Source organism: Lagopus leucura, unplaced genomic scaffold, assembly GCF_019238085.1.
Source record: "Lagopus leucura isolate 7727_CA_CO unplaced genomic scaffold, USGS_WTPT01 Super-Scaffold_100016, whole genome shotgun sequence".
NCBI lineage: Eukaryota > Metazoa > Chordata > Aves > Galliformes > Phasianidae > Lagopus > Lagopus leucura.
Genome location: NW_024962270.1, coordinates 1,617,445 through 1,638,056, shown reverse-complemented (window position 1 = coordinate 1,638,056; position 20,612 = coordinate 1,617,445). Strand labels below are relative to the sequence as shown.

Below are 20,612 nucleotides of genomic sequence, written 5' to 3'. Positions count from 1 at the left end.
CGGGTGATGCACGGCCCTTACTTGCGGAATTTGACTTGGCCTTGGACTCTCACCCCGTGAGCAGGGAGCTCTGTCAACCTGCAGAGCACTGTGGCTGCTGCTCCCTCCTTCCCTTGTTTGCAGTGCATTTGGATTCATCCCTCCAAGCCTGTGACTCTTTGGATAGAAGTCTGACTTGAGCTTTTGCCTTCCACCATTCAAGGGAGGCCTTCCATGCAAACCTGTAAAACCTTTGTTCTACTAAAGGGTTGAATGTCTGGGTCTTTTGCTTGCTACTGATGAAAGACATGGCATTGCTGAGCATTGTGTACCAGAGGCTGCTTCAGAAAATATTTCTGTGTTCCTTTTGACCCCTGCATCTTTCTGCCTACCTTCAGTTGTGCTGGCTGCCCAGGATGCTGGAGGTTGTTTCTTTGCTAAGAGAGGAGGAAAGAAGAGAACAATTGCACTTCTGAAGCAATAACCCTCGTGCTTCACATTGTTTCCAAAACTGTGGTTCACTGCCACTAGTGGCTTCTTACATGCTGAATGTACTGCTCTCTGAAAGGCACGGAGGACTGCCATTATTTGAGATGGGTGAACTGAATCACAGGGAGGCCAAGTGACATACTGCAAACACAATGAAGGAGCTTACTGCTGCTGCAGTCAGAATACAGTAGGGTGCTTCCCTAGGAGGGGATGTGAGCCTGGGGGGAGCTTTGGGGAGTATATGTAGGGATGTCTGCAGTCTGCTGCCAGCCTTGCAAGAGGGAGGCAGTCTGTATCACGTCCAGCTGCTGTCAGCTTCCCACCTCAAACAGCTGTGGCTGGGCTGGCCTGTAGCCTGGCTCCAGAGAAGGGCTTGGATTTTCTCCCTGGGGGCAGCAGCACAGTTTCAGTGCAGCTCTCCAGGTACTCATGCTTATTTATTTGCTTGGAAGCATTCTGGGACTGGTCCAGTGTTCTGACTTTTCCCTGATTATTTCTGTCAGAGGAAAAATGTCTGATTTGATTAGGTGAAAATCTGTGTAGTAAAAATCTGAAAGGAAGGGGGTGCATGGTTTCTCCTTGAAGCAGAAGGTGAAGTTTCTAAATGAAAACCTTTTCTAAGCAAAATGAAAGTAGAGAATTACTTGATATGGAAAGTACTGACTTCCCTACCAGCCCTGAGTTGCCTTCAGTGGGGAGGAAGTGTGGAAATTGCCCTCGGCCTCTTTGGACCAGCTCTGCCTGGTGGTTTTACCGTGAAGTAAGAGTTGCACCAGAGCTGTGTTAGCCCCCTCTGAACTCAAGGGGCATGTGAATCCTGCCAGATGTTGCTCCCTTCTCTGTAGCTGTGGCACTATGAAGTGCCTACAGCATTTCTTGGAATTGCTCTTCGCATTCAGGCACTCAGTCCAGCCAGCCAGCTCTGGTTGTCGTGGCTGTTCACATCAGTCTGCTAATAACTCATACACTTGGGGAAATAACAGTGCAAGCACTGATACTGTTGCACAGAGTTCTGGGCCTCTCTGTCAGGAGACCAGCAGTTGTTTGATTTTGTGGAAAATGAATGATCTCAGCTCTCATTGTAGTCCCTAAATTCATTTTCAGCTGTGACAAGGGCCAGGATTTAAACTTGTGTCCCCCAAAGTAAAACGCAGTTAATTAGCCCACTCTATCATGCAGCCATTCTTGCTTTAACAAAGGCAGTGCATTCAGCCAGGCAGTTCTTGCTCATAAGCGATGCTGACCTTTTGAGCTGCATGTATGGCAGCGTGCTTGCTCAGAGCCTAAAGTCCATATGTTTGCATTCCCTTTTCAGCAGCGCTTCTTAACCCCTGTGTACTGCCTCATTATAATGCTGCTGCTCTCAGAAACTTCTGGCACCTGTGCGTGTGTTAAGCTTGAATGATGATTTGTGTTATGGCAGTGACTGTGGGTTCCTACCAAGATCAGTCTGCTACAGAATGAAAGGGGAGGGGGTTTACACCCTAAGGAGCCCCCAGAGTAACACACAGGATTATGTGACTTCAGTCAGTAACTGCCCCCTGTGAATGGGGTTCATGCAGTGATGGAGGGATAAGTGAGATGGCCCCAGGCAGCTCTTGGCTTCCGGGCTGGAGGAAGGATGTGGGAGCCCTCATCTTGAGTCCTTGGCTTCCTGTTCTTAGCTGAGCACATCTCTCAGGCTGCAAACGTGTTTGCGTCAGAGGCTGATAAGCAAGTGCTCAATTCCGAGTGCTGATGTGGGAGATCAGATGTGGAGAGGTACAACTCGCAGTAATCCAGCAGGAATGAAGAAGCCCTGTAGCAGGGGCTGTGCTGTTCCTGGTAGGTCAGGGAGGCAATGGGTGCTTTTGTTTGCTGTCTCCTTGTTGGTTTGGGTTTAGCTTGGAAAGTCTGGGGCAGGGCCATGAGCTTCACAAGCAGGTCAGGCTCTTGGGAAACTCTCCTACCTAGCTGTTGACCTCAGACGGGATGCTGAACTTGGTCCTGCAGCAGGACTGCTTGGATTAATGTTTGTTGAAGTTTGAATCCTTTGTACTACTGTGAGGCTGTACAGTCTTGAAATACTGTGTTTCTGCCTTGTGTAAATACCCGATTGTTTCCCTGATGGCATCTCAGCATTTAGCAAACTGGGGTCTCAACATGCAGTCAGCTGGGTTAAGGGAAAGGGCCCTAAGTCTGGGTATAACCATTGGCAGTGCTCCAGAAGGTGGCTGCCTTCAAAAAGCAGAGGGCCTTATTTTCAGACCACGGCATCTATTTAGATTCAGGCTGTTCAGCAAGTGCACGTACTTGGCTGCTTACTGAAACCTATACTTACTGATATTGTAATCCAGAGCTTGTGTTTGCAGGCGGTGCCACTGGGGTGAATGCAATCCTTGCACAAAAAATCATCTGTATGTAGATACTAGAATGTGAACAGTGATGGCTGTGTGAGTGGATAGCAGGTCAAGACCCTCTGAAAATAGAAACACATTGATGTTGTTAGCAAAAGCTGCAGAGCGTGTTTTCCTTGAAAATGGTTATTCAATATTGTCCTTGGTGCCTTTGAATTAAACATGCAGTAAGAAAGAGTTTGCTGGAATTCTGACTGTACTGGAGGATTGGATATTGGGTAGTCATTATCAGCCTCCAGAGACGGTGGTGTGACCTGCTGAACAGACAGCAAGATGCATAGGCACTACCAGGAGGGGAATCTAAGGCAGGAAAACGCATGGAAAAAAATGTATAAGTAAAAGTTGTGCAGCCAGCCCTTATGCAGCAAATAAAGCAAGGTCTTGCTGACCTTGGCAGCTGTACAGGGCAGCCTTTGCATAAGAATGACTTGTGCTTAATATACTAGAGAAATTATTCAGGGACAAATACTCTTGCTTCATGCAGCACTGGGGACACATCTTTTTATTCTGTTTGCAACATAGAAACGCAAATGCACTGCAGACAGGGTAGGAGGAGCACTGACTCCCCTCAAGCACTTTCAGCTCCACGTCCTGTGGTCTGGAGAAGGAAACTCAGTGCTGTCCTCCTGCCCAAGCTGAGCTCTCAGTGCTGTTAGCTGTCCCCTGCTCCTGCGGAGCTTGCAGTGGCTGGATGTGAAGGCAGCGTGATGGGTGCCTTCCTTAATTAGCCCATGTGGTTTGTGTCTGCTAACAAGAGATCTGCTGTACTGCAGGCACGCAGAGTAGTAACGAGAAGGATTGATAGGAAAATATTAGTGTGAAGGAGGGTGATGGCTTTGTTCCTCTATGAAAATGTATTTTTACTTGCAAATCTAGGCATCTGCAGCTCAGGGGGCGTAGGTGGGCTTGGGCTGTCTGGCACTTTGCTACTGCCCTGTAGCAGGGCTGGGTTGCTAAGTGCTGTGTGGCCATGGGAAGAGGAGCTGTGCCCAGGGCTGTGTCCTGCATAGCCCTGCTCCTGGGGCAGCTCAGCACCTCAGAGAAGTGCTTTGCTCTGTTGGCTGTGCTGCGGTGAAGCAAGCAGAGGGATCTCTACCTGCAGGCCAGCGTGCCAGCATACAGGCACGGTGCACATTACGTGGCAGGAGATGGGGACTGGCAAAGCTTTTTTTTTTTAATACTCCTAACCTCCCTGTCAGCATTTCCCATGCTCTGGTTCTTGTATGCAATTCTGAACCCAGCCAAGTACAGCTCACCTGCTATTCTGTGTGGGCAGGCATTGCCTGCAGAGCCTATCTGTGGTGGCTCCCCACATTGAAGCCTGGTCCCTCTCCATTTGAGCTGGGACAGATGGACCCCATGCTGGCTGCATGCTCAGTGTGCCCTGGGACCTGGCCAGTCCCCATGCTGCCATCAGCCTGGGCTCTGCATCTGCTCCACGTGGGCTGGCAATCTCTTCCCTGCTCAACAGCATCGGCATTTCGCCGAGCTCTGCAGGTAGTGCTGCTTGCAGATTCTTACTTCCACTGGTTTCTGTGAGGTTTTTCTCACCTGCTGAAGAGATCAGTGCTGTAACTGCCCCTCTTCAAGAGCAAATCCATCCTGTGAGTTCTGCCGGAGCAGTTTTGGAGGGCTGTTTTGGAGGGATATTGGGAGAGGACCAGAGATGATGTTTGTTAATATTGATCATGGGAAATGCAATTATTGTGGACATAAAGTGTTAAAAGTTAAATTAAAATGGGAGATTTTGAAGCAGTCAATAGATCAATTCAGAGGCTGGGATGAAATGCTCAGGCTTTCAAATAATAATCAGATTTCCAATGAAATCTCCACTGTGTGTAATTAAAGGGGTTGCAATATTAAATCAGGTGTTAAGGGAACGATATTTAGAGGGTGCTGGAAGAACCAAGATCCAGACAAAAAGAGGGCGAGCAGAGGCCCTAATGGGGCATAAATGATATGTGGAGTGTGGGAAATATATGAAACTAACAAATAAAACCACAAAAAGGGGAAAATGATGGCAAAAATCCCTGCTGCAGTGCCCAACACCTGCTTTGATGGGCAGGGGCCTGGTTTGTCCTGACAGCTCCTTCATATTCCAAGGTCATGGTCCACCTATATGCATGCATGTCTACAGCTGAGATGGTCTTGTTGGCAAGCCAGCCTTCCAGAGAAGTGAGGACAGCACATTAAAACCCATCAGCAGGAAGTACTGCCATGCAGAAGACTTCCAGGATATGTAAAAATAATTACCAATCGCCACCATGTTTCAGTTGATGCATGCAATTGGTGCTTTGTGAATAGGCAGAGGGAGCAATTAAAGAGAGAGGTGAATTAGGTTCAGCTCTATCCCCAGTAGGATATATGAGGTATCCAAGGGCATGTGGTATTTCCAGGACACTTCTTTGAAATTTGTGCTTTTTCCCTTGCCCTGCAATCCTTAAGTGTGCAGAAAAAGCAGCAGAGTAGTGACTCCCTAATTTAACCGGCCTGTGAGTAATGGCAGCAAACAAGATCTGCTCTGTCAGTGGATTTCATTTTCTGGTGCTGCAGACTGTGCAGGAGGAAGCACCAGTTTCCATTCCCCGAATACTTATTTTTGCTGTAATTCCTAAAAGAGATAACTCAGAATATGACCCAGACCTCGTGTTTACTGTGGGCTCTGCGCCTCTGAAGGTAATGTTGCCATGGAGGGGAAAGCACTTCTGTGCTAGATCAGATGGATGAACTTTCTAACCTGTGCCTGTGATCTGATTAGCAGTGAAGATGTAGCTGTGAAGCTCTCCAGAGCCTTGGAAGATGCATGTTTTCACAGTATGCTCTCACTTTGTTTTATAATCCTGGTGGCAGCCTCTGCTGGTTAGTTCTTGAGGTTTAAATGCTGATTAGGTTAATGGATTGTAATGTAACCCCACCCAGCCGGTCATCAGTCCCTTGGAAATGCCTTGTGATTGTGCTCAATATTGCTTAATTGCAAGCCCTGCCTTACCTGCAGACTTGGCGAGGCTGGAGCTTAGCCTGCTCTGTGAGCAGTGGGGTGAGAGCAGCTCTCCTGGGGCTCTTCTGTTAAGGCCTGTAACATTTCCACCTGGTGTAGTTGGGCAGAGGTAACTCAATCTTGTGCTGCAGCCTACGGAAGAGCTGCTTTGTTAACGAAGCCTGAATGCAGGATAGTTAAATTGTGGATCTTGTGTTCAAGATCACTGTTAATGTTTTTTTTAATTGCAAGGGTTGCAAATGGGGCTTGTTTGAGCTCCTGCAAAAGGTTGGGAATTGTGATGTTTCATCCCACAATTGCTCTGTCACTCTGACCCTCCCCTTTAAGGGAGAAATAAGCTTCACCAACTGCTGTACATAAATCTTTAACTTACTGCTGACACTGGAAGTCCCTAAAAAGAAGTGTCTGAGAAGAGACTGATGCTTGGCCTGCAGCATATCACAGTGCTGGGAGCAGGGAGATCTGAGCGTGATCGTGGCCAGAAGCTCCAAGGGAGCTTATCTTCATCCTTCACGTGGAGCTGTGAGGTCCTTGCCAGAGGATGCTGCGTGTGCGTGGAGCTCACACGAGTGCTGGAGAGACTGGACGAGGAGCAAGTGAGCAGCTGGTTGGGGAAAGCTCGTCAGGCAAACCGCAGCAGGCTCAGGAAATCCTCTGAGTTAAAAATAGTGGGAGGCTGGGAGAGTATCGGGCTGGGAGATAGCGCGCGTCTGCCTTGCTGTTGCTCTTGGGTGGCAGTGGGTGGCTGCTGGCTGCTCGTCTTGGCTGGGCTCCAGGGGAAGGAGGGCCATCCCTCCCGTCTGCTCCCTTTCTCAGAGGTGCTCAGAGCTGTGCTGTCCCATGGGGTGAAGAGGGGAATTTGAGGATACGGGTTCTGCTGAAAGGAAAAGAGCATCCAGCTCCGTGGGAGCGCGGGTGGGGTGGTCCTCTCCTCATACAGAGGGGTTGGGGTTAAGTGGGGCCTCAGCATAAGCCTGGTGGGGCGGCAGCATGCGTGCGCTGTGTCTGTGTCAAGTCCCAGTCCTGTTTTTCCTGACCTGAATGCATGGAACAGCTTGTTCTCTATTGTCTGTTAACCCTTACAAAGGCGCTTAATCTTGTTCTCTTTTGTTCTGCATTGGTTGTGCTCGGCGGGGTCGAGTCCCTGCCTTTGGTGCAGGGGCAGCGCTGCGCGCTCAATGGCTGTGTGCCGCCAGGGCTGAGCGGTGACGGAGTTAATTGCGGAGTGGTGATGGCCCTCCCCAGCCCAGGATCTGCTCCCATGAGCTATTTAAGCGTCTGTTTCTTGTATCTCCATGCCAATCAGATTAGCCAGTGCCAGGAAACAGACCACGGCCTGCTTACTCTTGAATGCACCCTTTTTCCTTCTTACCTGTTTATCCCAGTCAAGTCACTTCCTGCTCCACCTGTTTTTTTTTTTATTATTATTTTTTTATTTTTTTTATTTTTTTTATTTAGCTGTGTTCCTTCCTTTTCGTTTTGTCTCCTTCTGGCCCATCTCGTCCCTCCCTGAGGTGATCACACTGCATTCTGCCATCCAGCCCTGGCACTTGGAAATGAGCCGAGTCCGGCTCCAGCCGTGCTGCTTTGCAGTGTGTCACCTCTGCTCTGCTGTGCTGTGTTGTTCTTGCTCTTGCTTTCCTCCACAGTGCTCATCCTGCTGTAACTTGGATTCCCCTTAATGTGCAGCAGCAGAGAGACCTCAGTTCACCGGAGCAACTGAAAGTGCTCGTTTTTCCAGCAAAGAAAAGGAAATGTGGTCAGGGGGAGGTGAGTGTTCCCTGCTCATGTGGCTGAGAGCTGCCCTGCTGCAGCCGATCCCTGGGGCTTTTGCTGCTTCTCCAAACTGGACCCTTCTGCTTTCTTGCTGCTGATTTCACTGAGGGATTTGCTGCTGCAAAAATAAACTCAACACCCCCAGTCTCACAGGACATAGTGTTCCAGCCTGGCCAAGTGTGCCAAAACAGGCCCATCCCTTGCCTCTTACAAGGCTCCACCTTTATCCTCATTCTAAAAATAAAAGGCAAGGCTATTCATTCCTTCCTAGTCGCTCTGTTCTGTTGTTCTGACCTTATTAAACTTTCCCAATAGAAAATTTCATTGAACTCCTCTATTAGTGGTGAAAACAAACAAGACCATTAAACTTCCTCTGGAAAAAATGAATCTATATCACAGGGAATTGTAGGGAGCCAATTTTCCAGTGCTGAGTTTGTGCTGTATGCATATGTTCCCTTGTATGTATTTCATAAACAAAGTTGTCTTCACATTTAGAAGACTTTAAAACAATTTTTATCCTTTAGATCTGAACTGGCTTGCCTCCTCCGATGGAAATAAGTAGCTTCTGTACTGTTATAAGGAGCTGTTAGCTGGGGTTGCAAGAAGACCTTTTTTTTTTTTTTTTTTTTTTTTTTTTCAGACCTCCCAGGCTAAATATATTTTGAGGCTTCTGTATGTGCATGTACGTAGGAATGATAGCCAGGTGATAGATTGCTAAGCCACATCATAAATTCAGTTTGTTGGACACCTTTGATTACCTCCTCTGCACTCTGCCTGTAATCATTCTCCTTCAAACATCCTTCTAATGTTCTTAACAGCAGCCAATTAAAACAAAGACTCCACTTGCCATCTATCCCCTCTTTCCTCTGCCATCATCCAAGCTCTTTCCCTTGGGGGAAGGAATTAAGTGCACTGGTGTTTCCAAGAGCACACTCCAGATTTAGGAGAGCATATCCCTGTTTTGCTTTTGTCTGTTGATGTTAAAGTCAGCTTTGGCAGATACCCAACCAAGCAGAGATGGGTGCTTGTGTGTTTGGGGCTGCAGGGTGCTGGCAAGAGGGATACAGCACGTGGAGGGCACTGTTCATCCAGATGTGAGCCATGGCTAGCTAGAGCCTGTCTTCTCAGACCCCTGGTTTGATCCTGTGGCTTCACATTAAGCCAGATGTTTTCTGGAAGAAAAACACACCACAAGCATTAGGAGGGAAATCGAAAGTAATTCCTGTTGCTCAGACCTTCCATGGGGGAGAAGTTGTAGGTTGTTGTGTCACACAGATGCAGGAAGGTGGGGAGATGATTGAAGATCTCAGGACTTGTGTTGATGTCTGTGACTCAGACATCTTAGGGGGAATGGAGGATGTTCAGTCACTGCAGAGTTGATTCACCTACCTGGCAATGAGATGAAGAGCAATGAATAATAGATTCTGGGGGGTGTGGAAGGCAGGAGAGGCCAACACACTAATTTTAAGCAGCTTGGGAAGTGCCTTAAGGGTGACTTTGTCTTTTTCTTGCCTTTTCTTTCAGAGCTTAGCTCTGTTGGCTCCTCTGTGCGCAGATGCCCAACCCCTCTCTGTCCCATGGGCACACCAGGCACACAGTCCCTGGACACTCACCAGGCAGGTGGTACTGGGTGACAGAAGTACGCTTCCAGAATGGGTTCTTAATCCTTCTAGGTGCCTTCTGGCTCTGCTGTTCCCCCCACCCGTGTTCTGCTGCAGTGCTTCTGTGCTGGCAGGGTGTTTATTGCTGTGCAAGCAGGACTGGAGCAGTTGGACATGCTTTTCATCCTGTTGCAGCCTGCTGGAGTAATGGGGCAGATGTATGTGTATGTGCATGCTCCCCTCCTCCCTTTCTGTATCCTGTTTCATGCTGTAATGACTGTGGGGTCCAAGAGGTCGCATCATCTAATGCTTCAACAGCCTCTACCATAGACGTTTTATAATGCCTGACTGCCATTCTTGGGTTTTATCTGCAAAGCATCACCAAGAGAATGGTCCCCCTTGCAGAGGGACCGAGCAGGAGCAGCTTGTCCAGTGTTACTGGTGCTGCCCACAGCTGAGGCAAGATTTGAGCCCCTGCCTGCAGAGCCTGGCATCTGCAGACTAGAGCATCCTGTGTAAGTAGTGGCCTATGGGGACTACCTGTATGAGAGCAGTGCTGGAGGCTGGGCTACCCTAGGTTTTCTGGTATATGGAATGGAAAATAATCTCTCAATTGTTGGTATGTTTGCTTTTCCTGATTTCCTGCTTTTTTTTTCTTAATGCTGAAAGAAATTATCCTAAATATGTTGGATGCTTTTGTTGACTCTTCCCATCTCTTTCAGTCATCACATTTGATTTGCAACCAGAGGATGCTGTAACAGGGCTGAGTTGAGGAATAAATCAAGGCTACCTTCTTCCCAGGTCTGAAGTCATTTCACAAATGATTCCTCGGTGCCTTTGTGTGCGTTGTGCCCTTCTGTGTAGCCCTGCAGTGATAGGTGTTTTCATTACTGTGCATGACTCCTCATTTTGTAACACATCATGTAATTCAGATGGATTTGAATGTAGTAGCATAAAGGCTTTGGAGGCCTGCCCTGTGCAAAGGGGAAAATTACTGTCTGGCCCAGAGTGATGGCTTTGTGATGACTCCATTGTGTTCTGGTGCTCTGTGTTTGCACCAAACTGGTTCGCTGCCAAGTTACTTGTGGTTTATCCAAGCACTCAATACAAAGAATGTTGAAAGAAAAACTATTTCTGTTTTCTGCGAGTTCCTCCAGCTCAGAGAATTCAAGCTGCTGTCCAAGTGGCTGTCTCCTCTTCCTGCAGGCCAGTTTTCACCTGGCTGTGCAGCTAATGTTACCGTGTGAATCTGCAGTGTGTTTGTGTGTGTGTGTGTGTGTGTATGGGCAGGGATGTACTTGAAGGAGATGGACTGTGAGACCTGAAAGGAAAATGCCTTCTTGTTACTTGCCCTGGAGGCAGTGCTGGAGAAGTTTCCTGGAGCGCTGGGGTTACATGATGGGGAAGTCCAGGGCTCCTTGTAGCCACAGCTGTTCTGAGCCTGCAGCATTTCTCTTCAGCTCCTTGTGAGCAGGCTTCACCTTGCTCCTCAGAGCTCGTCACACCTCGGCGTGCAGGATGGGCACTGCAGCCTGCCTTCAGCTCTGAGCCTGGGGATGCCTTCCCAAAGTCCTTGGTCTTTGTGCACCGCTCAGTGGCTGAACTGACCTCATACTGCGCTCATTCTGCAGCTTCATGGCACACGTTGTCTGGCTTGAAGGCTAAGACTGTGCTGGAAGCTTAGGAAAGGCTGATTGTCAGTGCTGCCAGCAGCATCCTGCAAAGGGCAGGTCAGTGACAGGGTTCCTCGCTGTTGGCTGTGTCCCCATTGGCCTGCCCAAATGCGTGGACACTTGGTTGATTGTCAGGGACCTTGGGGGTTTCTTGAGCACTGAGCAGGATAATCAGGTAGATTGTGGGATACATCTGCTTGATCCTATTTCTTATGATTACGTGGTGAGGAACAAGCCTTAATGAGCCTTGGCCTTTCCTGTCTCCTCTGTAAATCTGTTTGACTCAATTGAGCTCTCTTTGTGCCAGACATCTCTCTTTGTGCTTGGAGATGGAAGCATCCACCTCTGAAGCTGGCTGTGCTTTGAGCAGGGCTGTGGATTAGCTGACCTCTAGAGATCCCTGCCAATGCTTTTTCCCCTTTCTTTGTGAGTGTTTGTAGCTGGTGTAATTGTGGTCCTAACCCCTCTGTAGTGGTGCTGGCAGTGGAGGGGATTTTAGCGCTGGTTCACAGAAGCATCGTAGCTGTTTCTGCACCACAGAGAAAATGCTGCCTTTGAGTTAACCACTGTGCTCTAACTTGCTTTCTGGCCTCTGGTCCCAGGGAACTGCCTCATATGTGAGGCCAGAAGAGATCTGACAGGTGGGTTCCTTCCCTGTGTGTCTGTGTCTGGGGAGGGATGTGCTCAGAATGCCCGTATCTCACAGGTGGGCAGGATCTGCAGGTGGTCTCCATCACTCCTAGTGGAAAGCCAAAGGAGGAAAGGTTTTATCCTGTGCCTCGTCTCAAATAAATTGGTGGTAGGAAATCAAAAGCCCAGATGAATGAAGGTGTAGTAGGGGTTGTTACTTTTAGCAATGAATGTTTTTGGTGAAGCTGGGGGAAGTTCTGTGTGAAGCAGTGTGTACTGCCCTGGAGCATCCTATGGGAACGTATTCATTCTGCTGGGCATGTGTGGGGCTTCAGCACTTGTAGCTTTCTGACTTTGTTCAGAGACAGATGATTACACAAAAAACCTCCTTAAATTGCAGTACTCCTATACCAGGTTTTTGGGTTAGAATTCCCCAGCAGACAGTGGCAAATAGCTGTCAGCCTTTTGCCTGTGGAAGTGTTTTGGAGAAGAGCCAGTCTCACAGGAGCAAAGGGGAGAGGTGTGCTTTGCGTGTTGCTGGGCAGGAGGTTGATGATGAAGAAAAGCAGATTGTGAAGATTTCAGGCAGCTGAGGGAGTAGGAGCACCATGGGCTGCAGTGAAGAATGATAGAGTTCAGAAATGGATTTTTTAAAAATATTTTCTTAGATACTGCACTTATTTTTCCCCGTAGTTGTTTATTGCAAGATGCAAATGTGAGGAAACGCGTTGTAATGGAGGGAGAAGCTCACCAAGGTTTTTTCTTTCTTTCTTTGTGCTGAAAGGTTTCCTTCTCACACTTCTTTATCTGTTGTTTGCTTTAGCTTTCTGATTCCTCAGCTGCCACTTTTCCAGGTAAGGAGCCCATGTCAGGCTAGGTCATGGCAGTACCATTATGAACAGAGCAGTGCTTGTGGAGGTGGCTGGTGGACAGCCTGTTTCTCAAGGACAGCAGCATGCAGCACTTCTGTCCCTGCAGAGCACTGCGTCTGTTTTCTGGGGTGCTGTAAATCCAGCAGCTTTAGCAAGGTGCTTCTTGGCAAGCTTTTTATGGTATGTGGTGCAGTAATGCATCCTCAGCCACCTAGAATTCAGTTTGTGCTGCTCATTCCATAGAGGTCATGACCAGTAACCCACGGTCCATAACGTGACTCCAAGACAGAGATGTGAGTGAGTGGGGGAAGGAGAATGAGTGACAGTGGCTTCTTGAGCACAGAGGTGTGTGGTATTTGCATGCACAAACATCCAGCTCTTGCACACAGCCATTTCTGTAGCTGGTTTGCATCCTGTCAGTAGAGCTTTTCCATTGCAGCAGTGCTGGGGGTGTTTTATTTGTGTGTGGTTTCTGGGTTTGTCCTTTCTGAACAGACAGCAGTCAGGGCTGAGGTTGGACTCTTGGGTGTGCAGTGTGATCCTTGGTGACTCATGGCCCTCAACAACTGCAGTCAGATCTCAAACAGAAACTTTCCAGGCATGGCTGTGGTAGAAAATCTGCTGTTTTTCTGTTCATCTGGTAGGAGAACAAAGGCCTTACTACTTTACTGTTGTAAAAGTCTACCTCACATTAAGTAAACTGTTCCCTGAGGGAGAAAGTGTCCAGGTACAGACTGTTCACAAAGGAAATATTCAGAGTGCCTACCGAGTTCCCTAAGTGTTTGCTTAATATAAGGGCTGGAGCAAAAAATAGAATATTTTCTAATTTGAGAGCAAAAAATACCTCTTGCAGGTGGTAGAAAATTCACTGACCTTCTTCAGCTTGGATCCTGCAGCAGTAAGTGCACGGGCGAGGGGAAAGAGCTGCTGGGAGGCCGCAGTGTGTGCAGATCCCTCTGTTCCAAGCACGCAGCGTGTGCCCGCTGCCTACACGCTGCTGGCACTGTCGCAGGAATTTGAGTCCGCAGCCATTTGAGAGGTTTTTGTGTGATGCAGGGTAAGAGCCTTGCTAATCTGGACTTGAGCAGCAGAGGATCCATGTATTGATCTCATGAGGGTTATTTCTGTGGTTTCTTTTGCTGTTTACAGCCGTGCCAGCTTTGCTTCTGAAGCACTCATAAGCCCAGCGGAGCTGCTCTGTGATGCAGTCATGGCAGTACCTTCCTTGCCGCGTGCTCTTGGAGCCCCAAATGAGCTTCTCGGATGTCACACAAGGAAGTGAATGTCACTGTGGCTTGGTAGGTCCTGGCTGAAGATGCTTGCTTTCCCCTCACTGGCTGTGAAAGCTCTCTGCAGTAGTGCTTTTCCTTTTCTTGTGCCTCACTGCCAATACGTGTACCAGTATGGCACCTCCCAGCAGAATCTTGTTGCTGACTCTTTGGCACCTTTGAAGAGCAACGATGAAGCTTCCCGTGTCCTTAATTTCTGCTGTGAAATTGGAGAAGAAACAACTTGGGATGATGCTCTGGCTTTGCTTTCCATGAGGATGTGAAAATGCTGTTGGATTGCTGTAGTGCTCTAAAGGCTTTTGTTTCTCTTTCAGAACAAAATAGTTCAATGTGCTGTTTTTATTGTTCCCATCTCTCTTTGCTATGCAGTATTCCAGGAACACAGCATTTATTTGGAAGCTGGGTTTTTTTGGTCACTGAAGCAGTCTTGGTTCTGTCTGTGAATGAGAGGCTTCACATCCTGGCATATCATGGGAGGGACAGCGGATGCACTAAGTTGTTCTGCACTCATTTGGGTGCAACAAAAAGTTGGAGCTTGGCCTTGAGAAAGCCCAGTGCCCCCTCACTGTCTGCCTTCTTGCAGCAGGTGAAGGCAAGTATCTTCCCTTCTGCCTCACCAGTGCTGTCAGTTAAGATGAAAGCACTTTGGCCTCTCATCTGAGCAGCCACGACCTAGAAATTGTTGAGGAACAGTAAATATAGAACCATACCTTGCTGCTTTTACTGAGTCACTTTTTTTTTTTCTTTTTTCTTTTTTTTTTTTTTGGGGGGGAAAAATTTAAAAAAAAAAAAAAAAAAAAAAAAAAAGGAAAAAAAAAAAACTTCAACTCTTTAAATAGCATCATTTACACGTGGGAGCTGCTCGAATCCACCCTGTCACACAAATTACCAGCTCTGAACTTGGCTGTCAGGAAGCGTGCTCAGGAGCTGCCATCCGCAGGGGGTGTCAGTGCAAGAGATCGGTTTCATGCAAGCAAGAGGCATCCAACCACTGTGCCAAGACGTTTGTCCTCACGTTACCTCGAGCAGCGGGGGCATCTCAGTCCCGCCGGCAGCAAGCGCCCGTATGCCCTTCGCTTGTCGTGCTGCTCTTGTCCCCATTCCCTTCCTTAGCTGCAGGGCTGGCTCTGACATCTGGGGCAAGCCCCCATCCTGCTGCATTTCAAGCAATTAGCGCTTGGCCCAGCAAGCGGCCTTGGAGCAGGGGCTTGAGCCTCATTGTTTCCTTAAAGGGATAAACCACAGCCTTTTCTCTCTTTTACTGCTTTTTTTGCAGCTTTGATGCTGCAGTTGCAGCTCGATTGGCCCATCTGATCACGCAGAGCTGAGCTGCGCAGCAGGCCTGGCTCGCTGGGAAGGGTTTCAAAAGGCAGCACCTTGCCTTTGTTGTATTTCCTGCAAGCTAACGAAACCTGTGTTTTGCAGAGCTACTTTGTAACCTCGTTAGGTGTTGGTTTTGGCATGGACGCTTTTATTCCTCCCCATTTGAAACAAGCAGGAGAACAAAGTGAATGAAATGCCAGTTCCCAAGAAGGGTACAGCACGGAGCTGTAAGGATGTATCGTGGTGAGAGTGGCTGTGATTGTTTGCTGCCAGGAGCTGAAACGGGGAGAAGTGAAACTTCAGTGCCAGGGGTGGGTTTCTGTCAACTGTTTTTATCTTCTGGCTGTCTGCAGGGAGTCTGACTGCAGCACATGAGCGCTCTGTGTGATGTCAGCCCAGAAAGCACACATTTTAGGCTTTCCCTGTGGCTGCATGGAGAGGGAATTTGCAACAATCCAAACATTGACAGAACTGTATTTGTTGACTCGCAGAAAATCCTAGCTCGTGCTCCTCTGGGCTGCAATCACTTAAGCCTGAACATGATGACTTCTGTCTGTGCTTGCTGCTCTCCCGGCCTCAATAAACCTGGGAACCAGAGGCATTTCTTCTGATTCAGCAAAGCACTCAAGTACAGCTCCAGCTGTACTTGTCCTCCCTGCAGTTACTGCCACTGTGCTCGGGATGAAGCGGTGCTTGAGCCTTCTGTGTGTGCAATGAGGGATTTGGGCAGTGTGTGCAGAGGGATGCTCTGCTGCTTGGCAGGCAGGTAGCAAAGATGCACTGGCACTATAAGATCTTATTTGGTTAGCTCCCCCAGTGTGGGAGCAGCCATGTGATGTTGTTGGCCTGCAGGGAGGAGGGTGCATGGTTCCAATGACAGAATATTACTTGTATCTGCTCATGACTGCTGATCAAACCTGTGGCTTAATGACTTCTAGGATTCACGTGACTTGTCTTCCATCTTGAGGACCCAGAACAGTTTACTGCATATGTGTGTGCCTGTGAAGTCTGTGCACATGGTGTGCTCCTGAATTACGTGGGTGAGGGAAAGACGAATGCTTGTGTTGTTACAGACTTTAGGATTTCTCATGGAAATAGTGGTCACAGCTAAGCTGCTTGCACAATGTGCTGTGGTTATGTGAAGTTCAGAGCCTTGCTTTCCCTGGAGCCTGAAACTGTGCAGTAGGCACCTAATGCACAAGATGGTTGTACTTCAGTCTGCTCAGAGCAGCTCCTTGGAGCATTCCTTCTAATCCCCACCCATATTTGACCTGTTGTAGCTCGTTTTGGAGAGCTGCGCCCAGCCTGTCCCTAGCTGGCTGCAGGGAGGCTTCTGTACATCTTTTCCTGCTCGCTGAGCTCACTCAGTCTGGGAGCCCACGTATGAGTGAATGGGATTTGTGTATGGATCTGCTCCTTTCACAAAATCGGAGTTAACTGTGAGCATCCCCATTCCTTAAAATCACGAAAGACATGAGCGTGGCTCGATGTGCTTTTTATTACTTTCTTTTGAAGTTTAAAACACATCCAGCAAATCTGATTTTGCTGTTCCCCACCTGATATCTAAAAACGCAGTGGTCTTCCCAGAAGCATGGCTTAGCAGAACTTCTGCACCGTTGCAGCTGTCCTGCATTCAACAATCCGGGCGCTTTGTTAGACTCCAATTAGCCTAGAGCAGACTTGTAGTGTAGGTTTAGCAAATGTTGTTTTCCGTGTGAAATAACTCAGCCCATGAATCAAACAGGCTCCCTGCCCCACCCCCTGCAGCCGATGACAGCAGCTTCCCACACGCCTTCCTCGCAGCATTGTGTGGCTGCTCCAGCAGGTCTCGGTTAGCAATCGGGGTAATTGCAAGTAACACCAGTAATAAAAAGAGGAATGAAAGCTTCCTGCTCTTGTAGTTGAAGGCTCTTCTGCAGAGGTTTGATGCCTTAGCAGCAGTCACATGGGCAGCGTGCTGCACTCCCCAAGTGCTTGCCAGAGTGGATGGCAGTGCTTTAGGAGATTAGAAGATGGAATCATAGAATCACAGAATGGCCTGGGTTGGAAAGGACCATAATAATCGTCTAGTTTCAACCCCTACTATGTGCAGGGTCACCAACCAGCAGACCAGGGTGTCCACAGCCACATCCAGCCTGCTTTGAATGCCTCCAGGGATGGGGCATCCACAACCTCCCTGGGCAACCTGTTCCAGTGTGTCACCACCCTGTGCATGAAAAACTTCCTCCTTATTAGGAACCTAATAACCTCCAACCTAAACCTCCACAACCATCAGTAATATTTGATGTACAGCGTTGGTAAATCAGATATTACAGTGGAACTCCCAAGGATGGCTGCTATAGTGGATACCAACGGCACCTGGGATGGAGTGTGTTGGGAGCTGCTTGTGTGGCATGAGGCGCTGGAGTCGGAACGACTTGAGCAGTGTTCATTCTCACGGAGAAGTGGGGCTGTGAACAGGGGGTTAATCTGTTTCCTTTATGCATGGCTCACGTTTCCCTGCCAGGTTTGCTTTTCACTTCATAGGCTCCCAATGTGTCGATGCACTGCCGCGTGTCCTCGCGTCACACCGCCGGCATGGCAGCGGGTTAAACCCACCTCGGAGCAGGCGGAGGGCTGAGCTGCGGCGCTTCCTTCTGCTTTGTGCGCAGGGAACCACGGCTGCTCTTCCTGCCGTGCTCCTGCGGAAGAAGGAAGGAGGTGGGGGAGATGAATGGAAAAAATACACCATTCCTAAAGCCCCTGCAGTGGGGTATTGCTGCTCCGTGTGGAAGGGTCCTGCTGACAGAGCTACCCCTGCCCCAGAGGCACCCGGCCGGGGCCTGGGCCGGGCACAGCCTCAGGCCGAGGCATTCTGTGTGTAGTGGGCACGAAAATGAACGTCTGCCAGAAGAGATCGATCTGAAACAATCTCTTTTATTGGGCGGCTGCCCAGAGCTTCTGCTGCAACAGCCGATCTAATTGGTTGCTTCCTCCTCCCATGCGCAGCTTCGTGTGGGAAATGCCCTTTTTATCTACAATGGCTGACTGCACTGTGCCGCACTGTCAGCGTCTGGGGAGCCCCGCGCGTGCGGCTGCCGCTTAACGCTGAGTTTGGAGAGGGGCGATTGTCTGGTTGGAGCTGATTCTATTTCTCTTTTCCCTGCAGGTTGCTGAAAAGTGCCTTTCCTGAAGCCACCGCTGCTTGGATTTCTGTCTAGGGCTGCCTCTCTCTTCCCCTCACCCCTTTCTTTTTAATTTGGCGTTGCTTGCAGTCCATACCTTGACGGCAACTCATCCATCCTCTTTTTCTTTTTTTTTCTTTTTTGTGCTCCCTGTTTGCACGCAGTTTGCTCAGCCATTTTTTCTTCCCCCGACTATGTAGCAAATATTAAAAGAAAAAAAAAAAGGAAAGAAAGAAAAACCTGACATCCTTTTGCTCGTTTTGATGCTCGTGAACAGTAATTTTAAGAAGCAAGAAAAAGAAGGAAAAAAAAAAAAAAGTTTTCCCCCCAAGGACTGAGACCATTCCACAAACTGAAGTGCTGCCAGCAGCATATGCTTTTTGCAAGAATAATTGAAACCATTAACCGGAGAGCACAGAATTCTTTTGAAAGTCTGCCAGTTATTTTCAAGTAACTTCGGCAGTGGCACAAAATATAACACTTATATTTTAACTTCTACAATTGCACTTTTAGGAGCTGGCCTCTAATTTGATTTTCAGTTACTCTGATAAGATTTCTATTTTATGATTGGCTTTATGTTTGATTCTTGTTTAAACAAACACGATTTGACTTAAATGAAAACCTAAGTGCTGATGAATAGGAGTTCTACCAAAGCAACAAGTTAGTTATTTCTTCACGTTTCACTTGAATTCACTTTTTTACCCTTTTTTTTAAATAAAGAAGATCGGCAGTAAATATTGCCCTGAAGAAGGGTGCGATTGCTTGCATTTTAATTTTTGTTTTTAATATGGCTGTGAACGTTTCCCTGGTTCGTGATACAAAATGGCTGACGTTAGAAGTGTGTCGAGAGTTTCAGAGAGGAACTTGTTCTCGGTCTGATGCAGAGTGCAAGTTCGCCCATCCGTCACGGAGTTGCCATGTGGAAAATGGTCGAGTTATTGCCTGCTTTGACTCCCTAAAGGTGAGGACGTCTAACACATGCGTTACCTAAGCTCATTTGCTTTCCTTCTCTTCAGAATCGCTTGGCTATGAGTGTTACAGGACTGTTTTTTGCTCTCTTTCTGCCGAGATGTTGGTGTGGGATGTGGCTCCTGAAATCTGGGTTAGCCGGGAGCCTGCCTCTCCTTTGTTTGGTCTCATTCAAAAAATGGGAAGTTCCAGATTGCTTTTTGCTTAGAGATCACGGCCAGAATGGAAATAAGTGACGAGGGGAGAACTCTGCTACAGTGCTGTGTTGGTTGGGTCTGACATCACGTGTAACTGCATCGTGTCGCATCACGGAGAGAAAGAAGACAATTTTGTCCAGAACGTTTCCTAACTGTAGCTCGGGTCTGATGCAGCTCTCCTGGAAATGAGGAATGCATGTTGTGGGCAGTAAATGAAACCAAAATGAGAAAAGTAGAGAACTGAAACCCAGTGCTTCATTTGTGTCCGGAGCACATTGGCCGTGTATTCAGCACAGAGATCTGAAATGTGCTTTTAATGAGCAGAAATGAAAGCAGCATTTTAAGATAATGAATCAGCTTTATGTCTACTTCCTGGAGACAGAGCTGCAGATGTACTCTACCACTGTCCTGTAGATGAGGAACAGGCAAAATATTTGGAGAGCAGTGCTCACAGGGAAAAAAGGGTGTTGGGAAAATGCGTTCTGCAAGGGATGTGAGAGCACCACAGATCTGCTGAGCTTGTCCAGGATCAAGCTGAGCCTTTTGGCCAGCAGTTGTCTCTGTATGGTCAGTTTTGCAGGAAGCAAATGTTCTCGATTCCTTATCACTGTCAGAGTTCTGGAGTAACTTTCAGAACTTCGGGAAATATTCCCTTTCTGAGCTGAGGGGTTTTTTCTGCTTGTGTGTTTTTCTTTTTTAAGTGAAATCTCTCAAGGGTGGTTTAACTGAGCTGATAAAAACCATGAGACGTCATGCGTGATTGCTTTTGAGAGCTCTTCACATTGTGTCTGATGTTTTGATTTGAATAATTAACCTGTTTGAATTTCTAAAAGGAATCTGGTGAATTTTACAGGCTTGAAAGTTTTCCCTTCAACTGTTGATTGAAAACCTTGGGGTTTATTTTTATGAACACAATGACTAACAGAACTGGTGGAGTTCTGTGTATACAGGTTCAGACCGGGGCTGGATCTGGTCTAACATGGCTTTATCCATTTTATTACCATTTGTGGCTTTTTATATTTTCACTTCTGTTCCCTTTCACCAAGAAGTTCAAGCTTCCTATTTGCATTTGGTTTTGCTCGTTTTAATCTGAATATATGCAGCGACTCGAGTTGCGCAGTGACTTTCAAATGTTTATTTACCGTGCTGGCCTTATGATGGTGAGGGACAAAAATATTCTTTATCAGATGGGGAGGGGGGGAAAGTCACGTCCTTTGTGCCCTTGAAACTTTCTGAATTGTCACCAGAGGCAGTGC

The 20,612-nt window shown here is 47.9% G+C and overlaps 1 protein-coding gene across 10 annotated transcripts in view; it reads left to right on the top strand.

Moving 5' to 3' along the window:
* The window catches only part of MBNL3 (muscleblind like splicing regulator 3), an 89,679-nt gene that overhangs the window by 11,682 nt on the left and 57,385 nt on the right, over positions 1–20,612 (top strand). For 3 of the 10 annotated variants that reach the window (XM_042876843.1, XM_042876842.1, XM_042876844.1), the window contains exon 2: positions 18,175–19,151. The exons of 2 other annotated variants lie outside the window; for them this stretch is intronic. In XM_042876843.1, the coding sequence (XP_042732777.1) occupies positions 18,978–19,151 (174 nt within the window). In that variant the 5' untranslated portion in view covers positions 18,175–18,977. Of the gene's footprint in view, positions 1–7,434; positions 7,633–9,959; positions 10,041–13,563; positions 13,713–18,174; positions 19,152–20,612 lie in introns of those variants that run through there. 5 more of the 10 variants (XR_006180090.1, XM_042876839.1, XM_042876840.1 and 2 more) reach the window with 4 other exon arrangements.